Source organism: Haplochromis burtoni, unplaced genomic scaffold (assembly GCF_018398535.1).
Source record: "Haplochromis burtoni strain Fernald_Lab_line unplaced genomic scaffold, NCSU_Asbu1 Contig_23, whole genome shotgun sequence".
NCBI lineage: Eukaryota > Metazoa > Chordata > Actinopteri > Cichliformes > Cichlidae > Haplochromis > Haplochromis burtoni.
Genome location: NW_024582384.1, coordinates 1,339,644 through 1,359,285, shown reverse-complemented (window position 1 = coordinate 1,359,285; position 19,642 = coordinate 1,339,644). Strand labels below are relative to the sequence as shown.

The 19,642-nt window shown below is 41.3% G+C and overlaps 1 protein-coding gene across 1 annotated transcript in view; it reads right to left on the bottom strand.

The window, feature by feature from the left end:
• Positions 1-441: 441 nt before the first annotated feature.
• Positions 442-19,642, bottom strand: part of col27a1a (collagen, type XXVII, alpha 1a) — a 65,809-nt gene continuing 46,608 nt past the window's right edge. Inside the window, exons 23-61 of the mRNA XM_005917263.3 lie at positions 19,283-19,336; positions 19,114-19,158; positions 18,976-19,029; positions 18,827-18,880; positions 16,918-16,971; positions 16,214-16,267; positions 11,460-11,513; positions 11,277-11,321; positions 10,791-10,835; positions 10,547-10,600; positions 9,453-9,506; positions 9,088-9,141; positions 8,926-8,979; positions 8,732-8,785; positions 8,516-8,623; positions 8,380-8,433; positions 8,170-8,277; positions 8,020-8,073; positions 7,867-7,920; positions 7,618-7,674; positions 7,456-7,509; positions 7,323-7,376; positions 7,171-7,224; positions 6,526-6,579; positions 6,220-6,327; positions 5,901-6,008; positions 5,487-5,594; positions 5,330-5,383; positions 4,572-4,634; positions 4,443-4,496; positions 4,322-4,357; positions 4,176-4,193; positions 4,029-4,064; positions 3,903-3,929; positions 3,755-3,805; positions 3,504-3,672; positions 3,310-3,419; positions 2,990-3,208; positions 442-2,861 (exon numbers count right to left, since the gene is read on the bottom strand). Of these exons, the coding sequence (XP_005917325.1) occupies positions 2,715-2,861; positions 2,990-3,208; positions 3,310-3,419; positions 3,504-3,672; positions 3,755-3,805; positions 3,903-3,929; positions 4,029-4,064; positions 4,176-4,193; positions 4,322-4,357; positions 4,443-4,496; positions 4,572-4,634; positions 5,330-5,383; positions 5,487-5,594; positions 5,901-6,008; positions 6,220-6,327; positions 6,526-6,579; positions 7,171-7,224; positions 7,323-7,376; positions 7,456-7,509; positions 7,618-7,674; positions 7,867-7,920; positions 8,020-8,073; positions 8,170-8,277; positions 8,380-8,433; positions 8,516-8,623; positions 8,732-8,785; positions 8,926-8,979; positions 9,088-9,141; positions 9,453-9,506; positions 10,547-10,600; positions 10,791-10,835; positions 11,277-11,321; positions 11,460-11,513; positions 16,214-16,267; positions 16,918-16,971; positions 18,827-18,880; positions 18,976-19,029; positions 19,114-19,158; positions 19,283-19,336 (2,688 nt within the window). The 3' untranslated portion in view covers positions 442-2,714. The remainder of the gene's footprint in view (positions 2,862-2,989; positions 3,209-3,309; positions 3,420-3,503; positions 3,673-3,754; positions 3,806-3,902; positions 3,930-4,028; positions 4,065-4,175; positions 4,194-4,321; positions 4,358-4,442; positions 4,497-4,571; positions 4,635-5,329; positions 5,384-5,486; positions 5,595-5,900; positions 6,009-6,219; positions 6,328-6,525; positions 6,580-7,170; positions 7,225-7,322; positions 7,377-7,455; positions 7,510-7,617; positions 7,675-7,866; positions 7,921-8,019; positions 8,074-8,169; positions 8,278-8,379; positions 8,434-8,515; positions 8,624-8,731; positions 8,786-8,925; positions 8,980-9,087; positions 9,142-9,452; positions 9,507-10,546; positions 10,601-10,790; positions 10,836-11,276; positions 11,322-11,459; positions 11,514-16,213; positions 16,268-16,917; positions 16,972-18,826; positions 18,881-18,975; positions 19,030-19,113; positions 19,159-19,282; positions 19,337-19,642) is intronic.

The window sequence follows — 19,642 nt, the reverse complement described above, 5'->3', positions numbered from 1 at the left end:
TTGAGTCTTTAAAAAAATTTATCAGTTTGTTATTTTTTAATTTGTCCAGAGAAGCCACTGCCCACAAGACCGTGTCCAGAGGTAAAATGACAAAAATGGTGTCCATGTTCCAATACTTAGGATCCTGAAGGCCTCTACTCAGGTGTGAGCGATGAATCAACTCACCACGGTGTCACCTTGTGGAAAAAGTTACACCCGTCTGGAGTCATATTGCAATGTCGAAACGCTCTATGTGTTTAATTATAGCTAAGTTGTGCAACCAGTGGCCCGAAAAGCCTTTGTGTCCTTATAGTTCAGCACATATAGATTGATGATATAGTGTCGATATTGTTTACTGTATGTCAAAGCCACACATTTTTGCAACTTTGTTAGGTTGGTAAATAAGTAAAATATGTTTTGCATCACAGCTTATGGCCAATGGTTAAAGTAAAAATCCAGACACAAATTAAAAGTATTTATTTAACAAATGGACACCGAACAATGACTAAAGAGTAGACAGAGAAACGATGAAGGCAACAGAAACCGTCTTGTTCAGAGTTGGAGGACTTACTCGCTGCATTTGGCTGATATTTCCGAAACAGATTTGAATTATAAAGGCAAGAAAAAACCGTTTGTCCAAGTCCTGCGTAAAATTGTGAGGTATTCTTAGCTTCTTGAAATGTCTACAACAGATTTACAAAAGGAAAAGGAAAATAAAATTCACATATTTGCATAATTTCTTTAAAAACACAAGTGATAGTATAGCACAATCCTGGTACAGTACATGTTTGATTATCATAGAGGAACATAACGGAAAAAAAAGTTACAAAAATAAAAGAATTAACATTGCAATAAATTTGTTCTCTGGAGTCCCAAATTTACACATAAAACAAATCTATAAACTCCAAGACCAGTTGGGATAACTGATTTTTCGAAAGTTGTCAGAAAGAGTAGTATTGCTTCAACCAACAGAAACTTGCTTCAGTCAGCAACCACATTAACAACATTAAATAACATTAAATTAGCAAGAGGGGATCCATTGTATACAGCGAGGTTTACACAATTATACACATTTGTGTCCAGCTACATCAAAGAAATGTTTTTTTTAATTAATATTATTATCATTTAGTAAAAACTATCTCCACTAGTGTGTCTCTACACTTAATACATACAGCTGTGGGAGAGAAGGGGCTTTGTACAGAGAAAACAATTTTAGCCTTAAAAAATACTTCAAATGCTGAGATTTATGCGGGCATGCAAAAGCAGAAATGTTTTTGGGTTTTTTTCAGTAATAAGCTCTCTAATACACCTACAATTGCAGCACTGAACACATTTACATAAATGACAGATGACTGACTTTATGGGAATTCTGTAGTGCTAGATGGGATATCGCTATTATAGTGCATTATATTATTTTTTGATTTGTTTAAGCATGCAAACACTATAAACATTGGGATGTTTTTGCACAGTGGTGTAAATACAACACTATGGCTAGCACCTTAAACAGTTTACCTAGCACCAGGCAGTAGAGCGACGACAGGCTTAGAAATGGAGGTTGATTTGGATTCCTGTATTCACACTACTCTCTCATGTGGCTCAGTTCCCCTCTAAAGATTGCTGTATAGGTGGGGTAGGAGAGGTTTATGACTGATGTTGATTTAAAAAGAACACCTACCTTTTACTGTAAATGATAAATAAAGAAGCAAGGACACTCCACAGTTAGAGAAACACTACTGAGAACCTGAGCTCCATAGTCTCCCTAAACCTGACCCCTAATCTCCATCTAAATTCTCCCTAATCATCAGTGGCATCTGGTCTAGTAAGTATTTAATATACCCCCTGTGGATAGGTATTGGCTTGTGGCTTTGGATGTAATTTACTGAGGGCTGACTGTGTGCCACTGGCTGTTTCCCACATCAGGGAAATCTCCCAATGGAGTAAAACAAATATAAATGTGACTTCTGCTCAATTTAAGCAAACAACTCTCCCTCTGGATTGATTCACCTATGCCGGATCACGAGAAGATGAGCACCAAAGGCAAAAAAAAAAAAGGCACCCCTGACAAATCCTTCCATATAGATTTAAAACACCAAATTATCTTCTCGTTTTCTATTGCACTTAAAGAATATTATTATTATTATTATTATTATTACTATTATTATTAATTTACATAAGATATACAGGTATAAAAGTTAATTATAAGCATATATATAAATATGTACATTGAACTAATCCGGATTACTTTAATTCTTTTCTTCTAGCAGAAATAAATTTCTGGTATTTCTCCCCCAAAAGTACGCTCAGTATACAGACTGTATACAAAAATAAGTTACTATAATGTCCACTGATTAACTTGGCCTTTGTCTCCCTTCACTTAGAAATGTTCTGGAGAGATTTTGTGGCATAGCGCCTTTATTTTCTCCAAGTAAGCGTATATGAGAAGATCCTTTTCGAAGAGCCTGAAGAAGGTTGTAGTGCGAGAACTGCCCTGTTCTTTCTCAGCCCTTCTTTGCCCCCGGCTCCAGCCCGAGGTCCCTGTGCTTCCTCCCTCTGTGTTTGCAGTCCAGGGAGTTTGGCAGAGCGAAGCAGGATCTGTTTGGGGGTTGGTGGCATCTTCTTGCTTGGACAGTGTTTGGCCACGGTTTGGACATGGTTTGGTTGGTTGGGAGACTGCGCCATTCTCCACCTATGCGAATGTATCTTGTTCCATCCGTCTTTGCTCTGAAGACACAGTCTCACAGGAAGCAAACAGGGCTCACTTCCAGGTGGTAATGAGAGCCGGGACTAGCTTTTGGCAGGTTGTAAATGTCAACCACAGGGAGGAGTGTGGGGTCTAGGGAGTGGAACACAAAATGGGTCTGGTGCCAGCGCCCATCTTTTATCTGAAATATTGAAAATATCAGAATTAGAGCAACTTTTTTATACCCACAGTTTTTGGTATGCTTTGAATGCTTGAAATTCAGTAACGATATAACATGTAATAAACAAGATAACTGGATCTCAGTCTTACCCAGCAGGAATCCTCCAAGACTTCTGGCTCCAACTCTCCTCCCACCTCAAACACCTCCCCACTCCAGGCCTTGAATTTCACAGACCCCTGTTCAACAGGCTGATCCTCAGCTGACCTCCAAATAGAGACATCCAGGCAGTGGATGATGATGTGCTGCACGGCCTCTGAGCTCAGCAGGTGGAGGAAGTTCATCTGAACACGACCAACACTGACTGTTGGCTAGAGAAAAGGAGATGGTTAACAAGTTTGTTTTATGTGTAACCTTTCTAAAGATTTTATAATTTTGTGGAAACTGGGGGATATCACTATCTCATGCATACTTTGGACACTGTTAATGGTTTCAGGCAAGTCTGTCCACCTCCGGTAAAGTTGCAGGTGACTTCCATTGTGTCTGACATGCAACCCAGGTTGGGGTCAATCCAGTACGTGCCTGAAAATAAAAACATGTTTTAGGATCATTCGACTATCTATACACAAAACTGTTCACCCTCTGTGCCGTGCACACCATTCTCACCATCATTTAACTTCTGTTCACAGCTGTGCAGGTCCCTGCAGATACGGGCAGGGTTGGTCCGAGTGCCCAGTGGGTTCTTCAGGCTCTGGATCAGGTTACTGAGGTAGTGGAGGGTCTTGAAGATCTCTGCACCTTGGTCCAGCATCGGCAGGTCCATCACAGGCTTATTCTAAAAACACAAGAGTCTTTTAAGTTGTCAACAGATTATAAAGTATAACAATGGGGAAACACTATCAGCATTTTCCACTAACCTCAGTCCTGAGTGGGGTGGGTAAATCCATAAACAATACACCATCTTCTTTCTACATAAAAAAAAACCCAGTTTGAATTTAATCAGTGACATTGTATCTTCTAACACATATTGGGTGTAATGAAACCAGCAAGTATAACATGTCTTACAAATGACAGAGGGACACCTGGAGGACCCTAAAGGAAATAAAAAACAGGCATTAGGCATTAGGCTTGCATGTGTCATGCACGCTGGAAAATAATATTTGGTTAAACGCTGAGGGAAAGAAAACGTACTGGACGTCCAGGTGGTCCACGAGGTCCAGGAGATCCCTAACAGGGAAGAGAACATAATTTTTATATTAACTTTTTGTCATTCAAGTCACCACAGTAAAATTAAAATCCATTGTAACAGGAGGGAAAGACGATGCTGTGCAAACATACCCTTGGACCTTGAGCTCCCTGTTCAGAGAGAGAAAAACATATTTTTAGCCAGAATTTTGCAATCAACTCTGCTTTTTGCACTCTTAATGTAAACAAATGGGAAAAAAAACAAGTGATAGATATGATAAAAGACAACGAAAACTCACAGTCTCGCCACGATTGCCTTTCTGTCCTCGAGAACCCTGTAAAGTGTACATAAACCAGTGAGTATGCTGAAAGACATCAGCGCAGAGAAATGTCAAAGCTTCTGTCATGTACAAAACGTACTGCTCTTCCATTGGGACCAATAATTCCTACGGGACCAACAATTCCTCGTCTACCCTAAAGGAGAAAAAAAAAAAGAATGAGCATTCCAGAGCTTTTTATCAGAATGATCTAAATCATCACGTTACTTACCACTGATCCTTGGGGCCCTTTTGGCCCTCTTATGCCCTTTGGCCCAAAGTCTCCTGGAGGCCCCTGAAAGTGATACATATTTACACACAGCCATTACACACTTTGTCAGTTTGGCCTAAAACATATGTTTACACTAACCTATCTCTGACTATAGATTTTGCTTCATCTCGGAACACTGGATAAGCTCTGATGGCTTCAATATTGAATTGAATTTAGGAAAAATGAGCTATAGTGGTCTTCCCCGCCATGTCACATGATTAGTCACACATCAGTCTTTATTTGACATTTGTATAAAATGTGATTTATAGGTTTATAATAGTACACAACACAAACTTGTGCAAGCACCAACAATTTCAGCTTAGTCAGGGCCAGGAGTTGCAACATCTGGTCTAGACCTGAACAACAAATCAAGTGTAGTGTTAGTTCACACAGGGCACCAAGTCAAGTTCAGCTGAAGTCCTGGCAGATCAGATGATGGCTTACCCTTCAATGATTTCAATTAGGAATTATCATAAAGGGCGTACTGTTTATGCTGCTTGAGTTTGCATTTGCTGTGCAACTGCAAGCCGCTTTGTAACCCACCCCCATCTGAGCTCCTCCTTTTCATTCTCTTCCTGTCTTAATCAATGTCATTGTCACGTGTTGTCTAAGTTACCTGCACTATTCTGTCCTCATCTAGATAATAATGACTGTGTACTGTAAATGAACTGCCTCAAATATGTGTGGAAAATTTTATTAGTGTTTTGTTGTACACGTACCCTTGGTCCAAAAACTCCCAGAACTCCTGGAAAACCTGACTCTCCTGTGTCACCCTGAGTGAGAATTTAATGAAGAATTAATTTAAAAGGAAAATTAAATATAACTCAACATCTACTCCTTGTTATGCATACTACTGTATCTGTTGCTGACACTCACAGGTTGTCCTTTAGGTCCTTTGTCGCCCTGTGGCCCTGGCAATCCCATTCCACCTTTGAAGCCTCTTTTTCCAGGAGGTCCACTCTGACCCGGAAGACCCCGCTCACCCTGAAAGGATGAATGACTGCATTTTTATTAAGGCTGTCATACTGTACTAGTATAGTATATTCCATCCATCCATTCACTTCCGCTTATCCTTTTCAGGGTCGCGGGGGGTGTTGGAGCCTATCCCAGCTGTCATAGGGCAAGAGGCGAGGTACACCCTGGACAGGTCGCCAGTCTGTCACAGAGCCAACACACAGGGACAGACAACCATTCGCACTCACATTCATTCACACATTCACACAGTAAATTGTACTAGTATATTCCTTATTTGAGGTAGCTATTGCTAATTGAAAAGAACATCCCTCCTACCTTTGGTCCAAAAGCTCCCTGATCTCCTGGGAGTCCTGGAACGCCAGTTTTACCACGCAAGCCAGCTTTTCCAGGAAGACCAGCCTCCCCATCATCACCATGCTCTCCCTAGATTCATTTTGAGAAGGTAAAATGAGGAAGAAGAACATGTTTAACTGAGCTGATAAAATAAACAAGGTTTTATCCTGGCATTAAGAAGACAAAATTCAAAAGCAAATTCATCAGGCTGTTTCGCATCTGTGAAACTCATTTCCTGGATGGAAACAGGATTTAATGGCCACTAATGAAATGAATAATATGATTTCCTTGATCATCTCACCGGGATTCCTTTACTGCCATCTTTTCCTGGGACTCCATCCACCCCGGGTACACCCTCCTGACCTTCTCGGCCCACCACGCCTCTAGGACCAGGAGGACCACCTACACCCTACAGAGCAGAGCAGGCTCATCAAATAACTACAGCAAATCCTGTGAAATGCATCATTTAAGCTCATTTTACTTGACAATGAAGACAATCCATTTTACCGAAAACACATTTTTTCTAGACAGATAATTTGCAAAAATGTTTCTTTTTAATTAAACACTAAATGAACCTGCTGTGGGTGTATGAAAACAAGTCACTTACTTCTGGTCCTCTGGCTCCTTTTGGTCCTGGCTGACCCTGTTTGCCTTTCTGACCCTTAAGAATGATAGATAGAAAGTTTTAAGTGTGCAGTTACTGAACAGGTATTGATTATTAAAGGTGTGTACTGACATTTTTAAAACACATCTCTGGTAATATTAAATGCTTACTGGGATGATCTTTTGTTGTTAGCCCACATTGCACAGTGCTGTACTCTTTGGTAAATTTTTCTGATCATGCACAACATCAGCTCATTTTTCAACTTTTGCAGAAACCTGCTGATCCTTTTGCAGCTATTTATGTCTCTATATAAATAGAGTTAATATGATGCGCATTTATATGAGGTAATTACTTTTTATGCACTGAACTAGCATCCTATAAATATTTTTAATGGCAAAACTTTTCACATTATTTATTCCAGTAATGGAGTAAGTACTCCATCCTACCACCTCCCTACACCAAAGTGCCAAAATGTTACAAATATGTCATTTAAAAATTGTACATTGATAGTTGCATTCTATATTAGCTTTGTATGTCAAAGGACCCATTATGCAGACTGGACCATTTCCCAAGCTGTAGACCAACTGTAACATATCGCTGAGAACCTTGAACCCCACACACATCATCATTTTTGTTTCCCATCCTTACTTGATCTCCTTTGCCCCCTTTGGGTCCTTGCTGTCCTTGAGGTCCAGGATGTCCCTGAAATTGATAACTGTGTTAATGAAAGCATGTAAAGACAAACCAGGTGACTGTCCCTGGTGTTTGTATGCCTGAAAATCACAAGTTTTGGCACTTACTGGCAGTCCGGGAGCACCGGGTCTACCTCGCTCACCATCCACACCAATTTGCCCCTAAAACATAACAACAGATTATAAAACAGATAATCACAAATTAATATTATAAAAAATCAAGTGGAAGGACAGTCCTCACTTTGTACCCAGGATCTCCTGGCTCCCCTCTTTCTCCTCTGTCCCCTGGAGGTCCCTGATAAGATACAAAGTCTATTAATAAACTGAAAATGACACAATTTCTGCAACTGTATAAAAGACAAACACGAGAAAGAGAAAGGAAAGTAAGTTGGGTGTGACTTACCATGTCACCCGGAGGACCAGGAGGACCCTCTACCTTCCCATCATCCCCTTGTTCGCCCTAAGCATAAAAGTAAGAAAAATTTTACCCAAATGTTTTCGAGTAATACAAACTTTCTTGATGATTTAAGCTTTTTTGAAATGCCCCCTGAGTGTTACATATTCAGCTTATTCCAGGGGCACAATAAGGATTTGGCCTATGATACAGTGAAAGAGTAAGAGAAACACGCCACGTAAAGTGAGCAATGCGTACCTTTTCACCTTTTGGTCCCTGAGGCCCTATGGGGCCTTGAGGTCCCTGATGGCCCTGTAAAGAAAGTCGCAAAAAGTCATATTATCTAAACTAACTATAACAAATGCTTCATTGTGCTGACTCTGATGTATAACCTTAACAAAACAATCTTACCTCATAACCTGCAAGACCAGGCTCCCCCTGTTGACCCATTCGACCGGGAGCTCCCTATAGAATACAAGTGTTGCATCTTCAATTGTTTTATCTATTAAAGGATTATTACGCAAAGTGCTTGTGATTTACATCATTACTATTCCACCTTACCACATGACCAATAGTTCCTCTGGAACCCTTTGGCCCAACAAAACCTGGCGGTCCAGTCTTCCCCACTGACCCAGTCTCCCCGAGGTGACCTTGATTACCTTTGGCACCCTAAACATACAGGATAAGAAGAGTTAGAATATACCTGAGCACACAGCATTTGTGTATTTGTTATTATTTGTGAATACTTGTTAGGTTATTTGATGCTAGCACCTTTGACCCTGGTTTGCCTTGTTCCCCAATTTTGCCAGGCTTCCCTTCTGGACCCTACCATGACAAAAGGTTTAGAGTGAGGTTTAAAAGTCTGTGCGTGTGTGTATGAATTTTAAAAGAAAGACAGGTGACTTACCCTGACACCAGTGAATCCAGGACTTCCAGGGGGGCCCTCCTTTCCCTTTTGTCCGGTTTCACCTTTTTCTCCTTTGTCACCCTCCTGACCCATGTCACCTTTTTCCCCCTAATGGTGCACGATGGACAGCGGCACTCTTACACACCAAAACTAATGCTTTGGTTTGGAATACAGCATGGAGGACAGTTACATCACGAAAGGGAAAAAACATCTCACCTTGGTTCCATCAGGACCAGCCGGACCAGCTTCTCCCTCTAGACCTGGCTCTCCCTGCGCGCACGCGCGCACACACACACACACACACACACACACACACACACACACACACACACACACACACACAAATATATTATGCTTATGAAAGAAACAAGAACAAAGAAGACTGTACAGCATAATTCAGATAAACATACCCGCTGTCCTATTAGTCCCTGCTCTCCGATATTCCCAGGAAGTCCAATGGCTCCCTGACACATAAACACAGATAGCTCTTAAACTTTGATATCCTGTTTACCACTACAGAGTAAAAACATAGAGCACGCCCAGCTAAAACTACAACAATATTATTCTCTCACCTTCTCCCCTGGCTCCCCTGGCAGTCCTGGTTCACCCACTTTTCCTGGAGGACCCTTGAAAACAGCAGATGACTCTTTGACATTTCATATGAATAATATCTCAACTTTTGTGTATGTATTGGCAAAAGAGAGAGGCGAGAGAGAGGGGGAAAAAAAGACCCCTTTGTTATGTAGCTGACTGATTAAATCGGACAGATTGGTTAAATTAAAGAGCGTTATTGATCTACTGGGGTAGGATGAGGAACAGATGCCACATATTTATTCATTTAGTTTTCACAACACCCTTTTTGTGCATGCAAATAAATAGCGTGACCTTTTGCATGTGGAATATGAATCCACGCTTGTCTGTAAGCGAGGTCTCTCACCTTTTGACCAGTCTCTCCCAAAGGTCCGATAGTCCCACGTGGCCCTGCCGGTCCCTAAATGACAAGAGAAATAGAGATGTTTCAGCCTAATTAAAATCAACTAGATTGTCATGTGCACAGAAAGAAAAAGAAAAAGGAACCTCTGGCTGATGTTTACTGTGAGTGTGCCAGTGGCTGATAAATCAGCAAGCTTGCAGTACCCAGTTTGGCTCTGAATGCAAAGACTAATTGTGTCACTGATCCAGCTACTTAAATGCTGATGCTTTGGCACAAAAACTTCATAAATAATATCAGGGTACATTGCAGACCTTCTAGCTACAAGACTGCAGCACAAGAAACATAATTATGAAGAATGAATGGAAAATACGATTTTTCCCTGCTCTGTGAAGTATACAGCAAGAGACATTATGTTAGTGATCAATTTTCTACTTAAACAGTAAACAGGAGAATATCAGCCTGTAACTCTGTCATATTAATGAAAACAAAGAGGAATGGGGTCTCCAATGCTGCTGTGGGAAAGTCAGTATGCATGCAAACAGACACATTTCTGAGCCTCTATTTGTGCTCTGCCTGTCCCGCTGTTCAATAAAACAAAGCCACAAGAAGGAGAGCAAATCTTTTAAAGTAAAGACTGGATCTATTATAGCAATAGCAATCACGTCTACTTCCCTGCAAGTTCAGCAGTTTAGCGCTTCTATAAATGCGGAGTTTCTTTTTCAAAGATCAATCTTGTTTTTTGTCACTACAGAACAGATGTGCAAAGAATGAGACAATTCTCTGGCTGCGCCAGAGGAAACATTTAATACAGGCGAATATATTTTTAATAGGCACTCAAAAATGTCTCATAAACTAGCTCCTGGCTTATGGGAGCTAACAGGGCTGGGCAGAGTGAACTACTCTACCAAAAAGAATTATTAATATTAAAACTCTCAGAAGAAGGGAGAGGAAGTTTGATGAGCTGCAATGAAAATACGGCAAAAGACTGAAAAGGAAGGAAAGAGACTGTGGATGGTCGGAGATATCAAAACAGGAAAGGTATAAAGATGATGAAGGAATACAAGAGACATATTTGAGAAGATGGAAGAGGTTCATACTGGCTCGCCCGCTATTCCCTTGTCCCCTGGAGATCCAGAAGGCCCCTGGATACCCTGAAAATTGAAAAATCACATTTAAAAATCAAAAGAATGGCACTGCATTTCAGGTGTGATGTCAGATACAGTATATTCAGAAAATGACATCAGCAACTATAAAATAGAGAGAGTGGAGTTTCATGACATCATCTAACCTTCCTCAGTTGTATTTGTTCAACATTCACATGTATGATTATAATGAACTTACAGAAAATCCTTTAGGTCCGGTTTCTCCTGGTTCTCCTTGCTTTCCCTGGAAAGACATAAAAAAAAAGAATTAAAACAAAACGGTTCTACAGTGCATATTTATAAACGTATGATGTAATAACACATACGATATGTTATTTGCCTGTCTATCCATACAAACAAGTGTATCTTTGTGAAATCTATTACACTGATTCCTATGATGTAGCATTTACAACCATCTCTATAAATAAAGATCACTACAAGGTACTGCAACAGCTGCTCAGATAAGTCTCAAAGTCTCAAAACAAAACAAAAAAAATCAAATAAAATGAACAATAAGTTGTCATATATGTAAATCTAGGCCACAGACTGTGGGTCTCCACACTGTCGGTATCATGTATGTCCTCTAAATTATGCTGATGTCTCACTCCTCGGGAGGAACATAAGCACCAAAAAAGTACATGAGAGGAAGAAGTGGAAAATCAGAAAGGTACCGCAGGAGCTTTACCTGCGGTCCAGGGAAACCTAATTTTCCTGGAGGACCATCAGGACCCTGCAGAAAGGAAGAAGGATGAGCGCTAGCAACTGTCCAGACACATCAGTTTATTTCATATTTCCAGGTTTCAGAATGGAAAAAAGAAGATGTGTAGCTATTTTTTGTGCTGATCGTTGTATATCCCAGCGTCCTTACCTTCTTGCCCTCTAATCCAATCTCTCCAGCTGGACCGTCAGGCCCTTTCGCTCCCTGAAACACAAGACAGCTGTCACTCCACCAACAGAGGTCACTGTAATACTGCCAGAAAGCCACAACATACTGTAAACAAACATCTCTGTACACTTTGACACCAACACTTACAGTGTCCTGCATTTATCAGGGAAATATCAAAAATAAATATATCTGTGTGCTTGTGTATGTACATGTGCACAGAGGCTTCATGTAAAACTATTTCAATTACAAGTCAGGGCATGCACATATGCATACTGCTCACACTTAAACACACACATTTTTAGAACAGCTGTCTCTTTACTTTACTTGTATCCACCTGTCAAATAATCATTGTAAATCCACTAAAAGGTCTGCTAGTCCTGTGAGTAGTGAAAATAAATAGGAACCAGGCAGTATACCAGCGCAGTCCATCTGCTCTGCACCTGCATCCAAACCATATCTGTTGTCAGCGCTGTGGAAGATACTGGCTCACTAACATCGAGAAGATGCTCACTGACTGTGACTGTGTGACACCACACGGGTCAGTCGGATCTGATCGGATCTCGGTGGCTATAAAGAGTGAGCGTTTAACTGCCCCTTTCTCAGGATAATTGAAATATTTTAGAGTGGAAATCAAAAAGCCTATAACATGACAGCCCCACAAAGGAGGCCTTGTTGTGAGAGTGATTGATGACTGGGCACAGTGGGAGTTTGGCCCATGCAGAACAACGCTAGCTGAAGTGCTATAAGCCTATTATACATGGAGCTGGATGAGCACCGCTCATTAACATTCCTGTCTGGGGTACCTGCTACCCACTGGTTACGTTTACATAGACTAATTAGCTGACATGTACGGAAAATATTTTATTCTATCTAGGCAAAGAAAACATATTTATGCCTAAAACTTGATTAACCACATCAAGAGAGTCAGCATCTATATGAACTGGCCGTCTTGGATGGTGCCAAGAGGGAGGGATGATGACTCTTCAGTATGGAAAACATTAGCAGAGGATTTCTAGTGATTAGAAGTCATGAGGAGTTATTAGACACAAAACGTGATTGGGTGACTCCTTGTGGCTGACATCCGCAAGTTTTACTGTCCTTGTGGCTGACATCCGCAAGTTTTACTGGAGTTTTTCTTCTTTTTTTAAACTAGAAAATAAAAACAGACACAGAAAACGACAGCAGTGGCACTAGCGCCCTACAGGCTGATGTTGGCGTGCAGTTTTATCTCCCTCTTTTTTCCCCCCACAATATATGCATGTCAGAAAACAGTCTCTGCAGAGCCAGATGTCACAGTTCACAAGGCCTCGTGCTTCAATCCAAGTAGGGAAAATCTAAAACACATATGCTGTTCAAATGGTAGTTGTATGCAGTCTCATTTCACACTAAGATGCTTTATCCAAGCGTGACAAAGTCTTTGATACAGAGCTGTTACAAAACAGCCTTACTTCATTTTCTTCTGTCCAACGGGAACATTAAATTGCTTGTGTCAGCTCGGACTTCATCGTGCCAATCAGTTTGTGTTTACTTGCTTCATTAAACGTGGTGAATGCTGAATACACTAAAAGCTTTTTATTTTAAAAACTGTTGCTGGGACTGAGCTTGTGCGCATTTAGACAGCGGGGGTGAGATATGAGCGTCTGCGGTCGCACACTTAAGATCACAGCTGCTAACAGAGTCTGTGAGAGAGTAACTCTTGGCTTGCTACGCTCAGGTAGTCTTGGAAGTCTTGGAAGACCCAGCGTACTAAGTCATGTAGCAGCAGGCAGATTTATTGGCAGTGGAAGCTGCTGACATTAGTAATAACTGAAAACACAACTTGAGATTTTAGAGCGTGGCCAGGCCCATCTCCCATAGATTTTTCAGATGAAGAAGCTCAACGCTTTTTTACGCCACTTTCCAGCTGGCTCATTGGACCCAAAGCAGTAAAAAGTTCCCAAACTAAAAACAGGCTAAAACTGAGGGTACGTTCACAACTGTGAAGTAAAACTCACCGTAAACATAATTATAGAAATTGTCCTCATTATCTTACTCAGAATTCATTATTATTGCACCTGAAAGCAGATGTTTAAGTGGGACTTCAAGAATTTATTTGCTTCATGGTCTTCCAGATGTCAGATTTTATGAGCAACATCAATTATCGAGGATTGAAATTTCTCTTGATGGTATTTATCCAGATACTATTTCAGGTCTTAGTCCCTGTTTGCCTGGTTATCGTCTTTCAAGAAAGCACGCTGTGGTTTTATGTGTTTTTTATTGTTCCCGCAACGCTGAAATTGAAGAAATCGCAGTGTTGTTATTGGCATTATCTGTGTCTGCTAATTATCTGAAGTCTATTTGCATAGAGTTTGTTGCCACAACACTGGGGAAGTGTTAAACAGGTCGTAACAGAGAAAAAAAAACACAGGTGCTCTAACTTCCTCTAGAGTACTAAGCAGTGTAAAATAATGTAACTCGCTGCTCCTATCACTTTATACGTATTAACTTCACAAGTGCCATTTATAATGCTAATGTATTTACACAAGGTTTCAAAAAATAAAAAATATATCAAAAATCTAATAATGAGATTTTTTTAAAAATGGAGAAAAAGGGCGAACAAGGGGGAAAGAATAGGAGGGCAACAAGTAGGTTTTTAAGGAGACAAAGAAACAGTAAATTTAAGTAATCGGTAAGTAATTTTAGGTAGTGCAGGAGTAGTTATAAGTAAATTCAGGAATTTCATAGAAAAGGAAATTATTCATGGAAAGTAACCTCATGCACTGCATAAGTCATTTCGTGGTAATTTTGTGGAAAAACAAACAATGTTTCCCTACCTTACATTGTAAGCACACTATATGTATTATGAAGTGGTTTAACTTCCATGTAGTTTGCAGGAAAGGAGCGTCTCCTTTCCTGCAAACTGCTCGGAAGCTTGAAGGTTTTGCTTACACAGTAATTGCGACTTTGCTCCATCATTTTAATGGAATTATAGAATAAGACAACATCCATCATACACATCAACATAATGAATATCAAATAAAGCGATGTAAAAAGGCAAGATTATCCACTCCATAATGTGGCCTGCACCATGATAAGTAGAGCGTGTTCATGATGTAAGATGATGAAATATTGTTTCTTTTTCTGCAAACTTAGCATGAAATTGCGCACTACTAATAATTGCTTATGCAGTAATTAAATATTGTTACTTATTCTAGTGTTTTTAGTGTAATTTCAAATAAAATCCATTGAATTTCTATTTAATTACAGGGGAATTACTCCCCATTCGATCCCTATACAACCGTTGTAAGAGCTTGGTTCGCATTGCTGGCAATAAGTCGGACTCGTTCCCGGTGGGTGATGGGCTCCGCCAGGGCTGCCCTTTGTCTCCGGTTCTGTTCATAATTTTTATGGACAGGATTTCTAGGCCCAGCCAAGTGGCGGAGGGCTTTCGCTTTGGTGGCCTCAGAATCTCATCTCTGATTTTTGCAGATGATGTGGTTCTGTTGGCTTCATCGGGTGAGGGCCTCCAGCTCGCACTGGAACGGTTCGCAGCCGAGTGTGAAGCAGCGGGAATGAGGATCAGCACCTCCAAATCTGAGGCCATGGTTCTCAGCCGGAAAAGGGTGGAGTGCCCACTCTGGGTCGGGGATGAGTTCCTGCCCCAAGTGGAGGAGTTCACGTATCTCGGGGTCTTGTTCACGAGTTATGGGAGAAGGGAGCCGGAGATCAACAGACGGATTGGGGCTGCAGCTGCAGTAATGCACCTAGACCGGTCCGTCGTGGTGAAGAGGGAGCTGAGTGTAAAAGCGAAGCTCTCAATTTACCGGTCGATCTACGCCCCTACCCTCACCTATGGGTAGGGGCGTAGTGACCGGTGAGGTGTTCCAGGTATGTCCCACCGGGAGGAGTCCCTGGGGCAGACCCAGGACACGCTGGAGAGATTATATCTCTCGGCTGGCCTGGGAACGCCTTGGAGGAGGTGGCTGGGGAGAGGGAGGTCTGGGCCTCTTTGCTTAGGCTGCTGCCCCCGCGACCCGGCCTCGGATAAAGCGGATGAAGATGGATGGATGGATGGGATTTACTCCCTTAGTCACGGGTCATGTTATAAAGCCTCAGCAGTGGCATTTGTGAGTGATGTGTCAGTTTGCTATTAAAGCAGAATAATTCAATCCAATCTTAGTTAATCATTAACATAAACCCTGCTTCCCCAGTTTACTATATTTATCTGCAAGCAGCTTCCAGATGAGCAACAAAAGCCAGATCCCATTTTCCAACCACAACAGAAGTGATGTTGGACTAACAATGACTCGTTCCCATAACCACCAGTTATTGTTCCATTTCTATGGAATGAAGAAAAGAGCATTTGGTTTACATCACCAGAGCTCTTCTAGTGCTCACAATGAGTTTGCTCCCCCCCCCCAAAAAGGCTGAAACATTAATTCTTCAACTTTGAAACTGCATATGTGTGCAGAAGCACCCGCGTCCTTTAAAACATCTATAACATCAGCTCAGATCCTGCCACACATCACTTCACCTTATTCACCAAACAGCTCTGAAAGCAGTAGCACAGATCTCCTATAAACACACAGCAGAGGATATGCAAAACAGAAAATGGTGTATATACACACTCTTCTGCCAAGTCTATGATCTGTTCTCAAGGCTGGGATCTGTGACACAGTGACTGCAGAACGCCAGTCAACACCTAAGCTGCAAAGAAAAAAAACCCCAACTAAACTTACGTGAACCTTTCGACTTACCCGCAAGCCTTTAGGCCCTCTGGTACCAGTTGGCCCAGTCGCTCCAGGAGGGCCCTGATAAACAAAGGAAAATGGGGGATAAAGAGAAAACAAGGGGGAGGGACAGAGATAAAACAAAGGTTTACACTGACAGACCACAGAGCCCCCTGGCTGTTGACCTTGCAGGGCAGCCTGACCTCGGGAACACACTATAGGGTTTGTTGTTAGATCTGTCACTCACACCAATTAAAGGGTCTGCTCTGGAATCCTGTCCTGCTGCACCCCAAACCCCCCATATTTATATTTGTTTTGGTGGCTCAGTGGCCCCTGCTTTCAACCAATGATTGGCCCGCTCTGTCAAAGCCGGCCACGGCAAAGAACGGGGGGCAGGGGAAGCTTCTAATTGGTTATAGGTGTTGGGCTTTTGACTGACAGGAGGGTAATGCACATTCGGCGGGAGGCTGCCAGGTTTTATAATGCTCAGAGAAACCTACAGAATGTGGGTAACTAAAATTACTTAAAATATAATCTACGAATGAATGAAAGTAAAATACTTAAAAAAAAAATAAGAAAAAGTTAATTGATTAATATTTCAAATGTCTATGAAACAGACACTTACTATTGTTAGTAACCACTCACTGTCATCACTATGATTAGAGAGGATCATATACAACTATGAATGAGTAAAAAGAAAGTGCAAAATATGCAAAAGGATGGTGACTTACTGGTCTTCCTTGTGGTCCAGTAGGTCCGGCCTCACCCGGTCCCCCCGGGTGACCCTGGTGTGCAAACATAGATAAACATAAACTCAGTACATCGATTACAACTGATACACATCAGGAAAAAACACAAAAACAACACAAAATGATGATATTCTGACACTTTCACCTATTACAAAGCAAGTTTATTTAAGCAGAAAGGTGTTGACATAAAGGCCAAACTCATTCTCCAAATTGCACTGAGATGTGTTTGAGGCAATAAATTGTCCATCTTTCACACCCTCATTGGTAGTTCAAACATACATCTGGAGAAAAGCTCTGTCCGCTGGAAAATACGTTTTATGTAACGATGAAAGAGAAAGCGGAACAGAAAGAAAATAGACAGCATGAGGTGATGATTTTATGTAGGAAAACATACTACTTTTGGCTGCTTTTCTCTCTCTCTTATTTTTTTTTTATAGTAGCTCGTTTTTGGCCAGGCCATTTGTAAAAGCATAACTATATAATGGGGAGTACTTCAGTCAGAACTACTCAAGACAGCCGAGTGCAATAAAAATCTATCCAATACACAAACTTATAGCACAGTAGGTGGTTGTGATGTCATGCAGGAATAAAACAAAGAAGCCTACAGTATGAGCACTCTGTTAGTGACTATAGATGTCTGCTGGTCAGCTCCCCTCACATTGTATGATGCAGACTTTTCCAGAGGGTCTGTTTCTGTTTTGTAGCTGGCCAAGACAGAACTTCCTTGTGAGTAGACAAGTCCGTAAAAGACCCTACACGATACAGAGTCGACGAACTCTGTTTGAAAGAGCAGGTTAAGCTAAGTTATCCTTTATTGATCTTCCTCTCAATGCTCAACGCATCCTCAGTATTCAGAGCAGCGTGCAGCCACTGTGTGGAGCTCTAAGCCGGCACCTCAGTCAAATCCCTTTGGGAGAGTTTATCTTGTGATATTTTCGATGGCATTTTGAACTTAGGACCTGAGGCGACAGTACTAACCACTGAGCAGAGATGTCAGACTAATTTTAGTTCCTGGGCCACATACAGACCAATGTGATCTCAAGCGTGCCAGGCCAGTGAAACCATTGCATAACAAACTATAAAAAAAAAAAAAACATCTCTAAATGTTACCCTTTCTTTTAATATAATGGACTACAATCACTGACAAGGAATAAACCGGCCATTTCCCCAGTGACTGTCTCACTCCACTGTCATTATAAAGAAAGGCTACTGTAATAACGTTTAAACTCTGCAAAATCCTACACTGGTTCAGACTGGATTCCTTTGGTGGGCCTGTTCTGGCCTGCGGTCTGTATGTTTGACACCCCTGGGGTAAAAGAAAGTGCACAACACTGAGGGAATTACTCAGAGGTCCTGCAGACGGTAGAGAAATTATCAAGCGATGTCCGAAAAAAAACAATATCCTCTTTCTATTTTTGTGTTTTCTTTTGAAAAATTTCCAGCAGGACTGTCAGCACTTTTCTGACCATTAATACCATCACAGAGGTAAAATATCCCAACGGATTCACTGGAATTATTTCCACCTTTATTTGAATGAATATTACAAGCTCTGTTCCCCAGTTAAAGCCCTCTTGTCAATTGCCAAACCACTGCTTAGAATACAGGGTTTAAAGCTGCCTGAACTGTGACGACTGAGCTGTGCTTTGAGGAAAAAAACCCAACATATTCTGTCATATTCTTGTGGTACATGTGTGCTTAATCCCTCACAGCACTATATTCCCATGGGAATAACAGACACAGTTTAATCTAAAATGACCATTTCTTAGGATTTTTAACAAAGACAAGATACCTTCTTTGGAAATGTAATCTTGAGGTCACGTTTTAACAGACTCAAACGTCATTCTTTCTCAGTGTGAAAGCCCTCCACACTCTAGCTGTCATTCTGTCTTACCGTTGGTCCCTTTTCTCCAGGTGGTCCAGGAAGGCCCATCTCCCCTCGATCTCCCTAAAATTGCACAAGTCCAGTGTTTTCTCTTCAACGTGATCTTGTAAAGACTATTGAAATAAATTCATGGGAAAAACAAAAACGCAAATTATTACCTTCTCTCCTGCCAGTCCCGCCTCTCCCACAGGTCCAATGAAGCCCACCAAGCCCTGAAACATGTTGAATGGATGAATTAATAGATGTTTGAATTAATGAATTGGTAAAAAGCAGCCAAGCCGCCAAGGGTTTCTTACTCTCTCTCCCATGGGTCCAACTTTTCCAGTGATGCCGGGCTCTCCCTGCAGAGAGAAATATGCAATTACTTAAAAGATTAGAATAATGAATTTAATGTTCTTCAATGTATTTTGCCAAAAAAGCAATAAAAAAAAAAATCATAAATAAAAGTGGGTTTTTTTTTTTCACCTTAACTCCCTCTGTACCGAGTATCCCAGGGAATCCTTGCCTGCCCATTCTACCCTGAAAGATTTTAGCACAGGATGATGAATAATGAGGGATGCACTTGCCAGTGAACGCATCATTAATGTTAATCCCAGATTCTCAGCAAGGATAAAAGATCTTTTTCCTGTGAGATGACAGCTTGAGGAGAGAAGCGGGAAACGGTCGGTTCACCGTGCACGTACATATGCAGTGCGGTTTACAGGTATTGCTGACAGTACATTTTGGCGAGCTGTAAAAAAAGTGAGAGAATGACTAATGCTCCTCTTGCGCAGACAGTCATTCCTGGGGTTAAGGTGGGTGAAGGTAAGGACGTTTTGGAGGGGG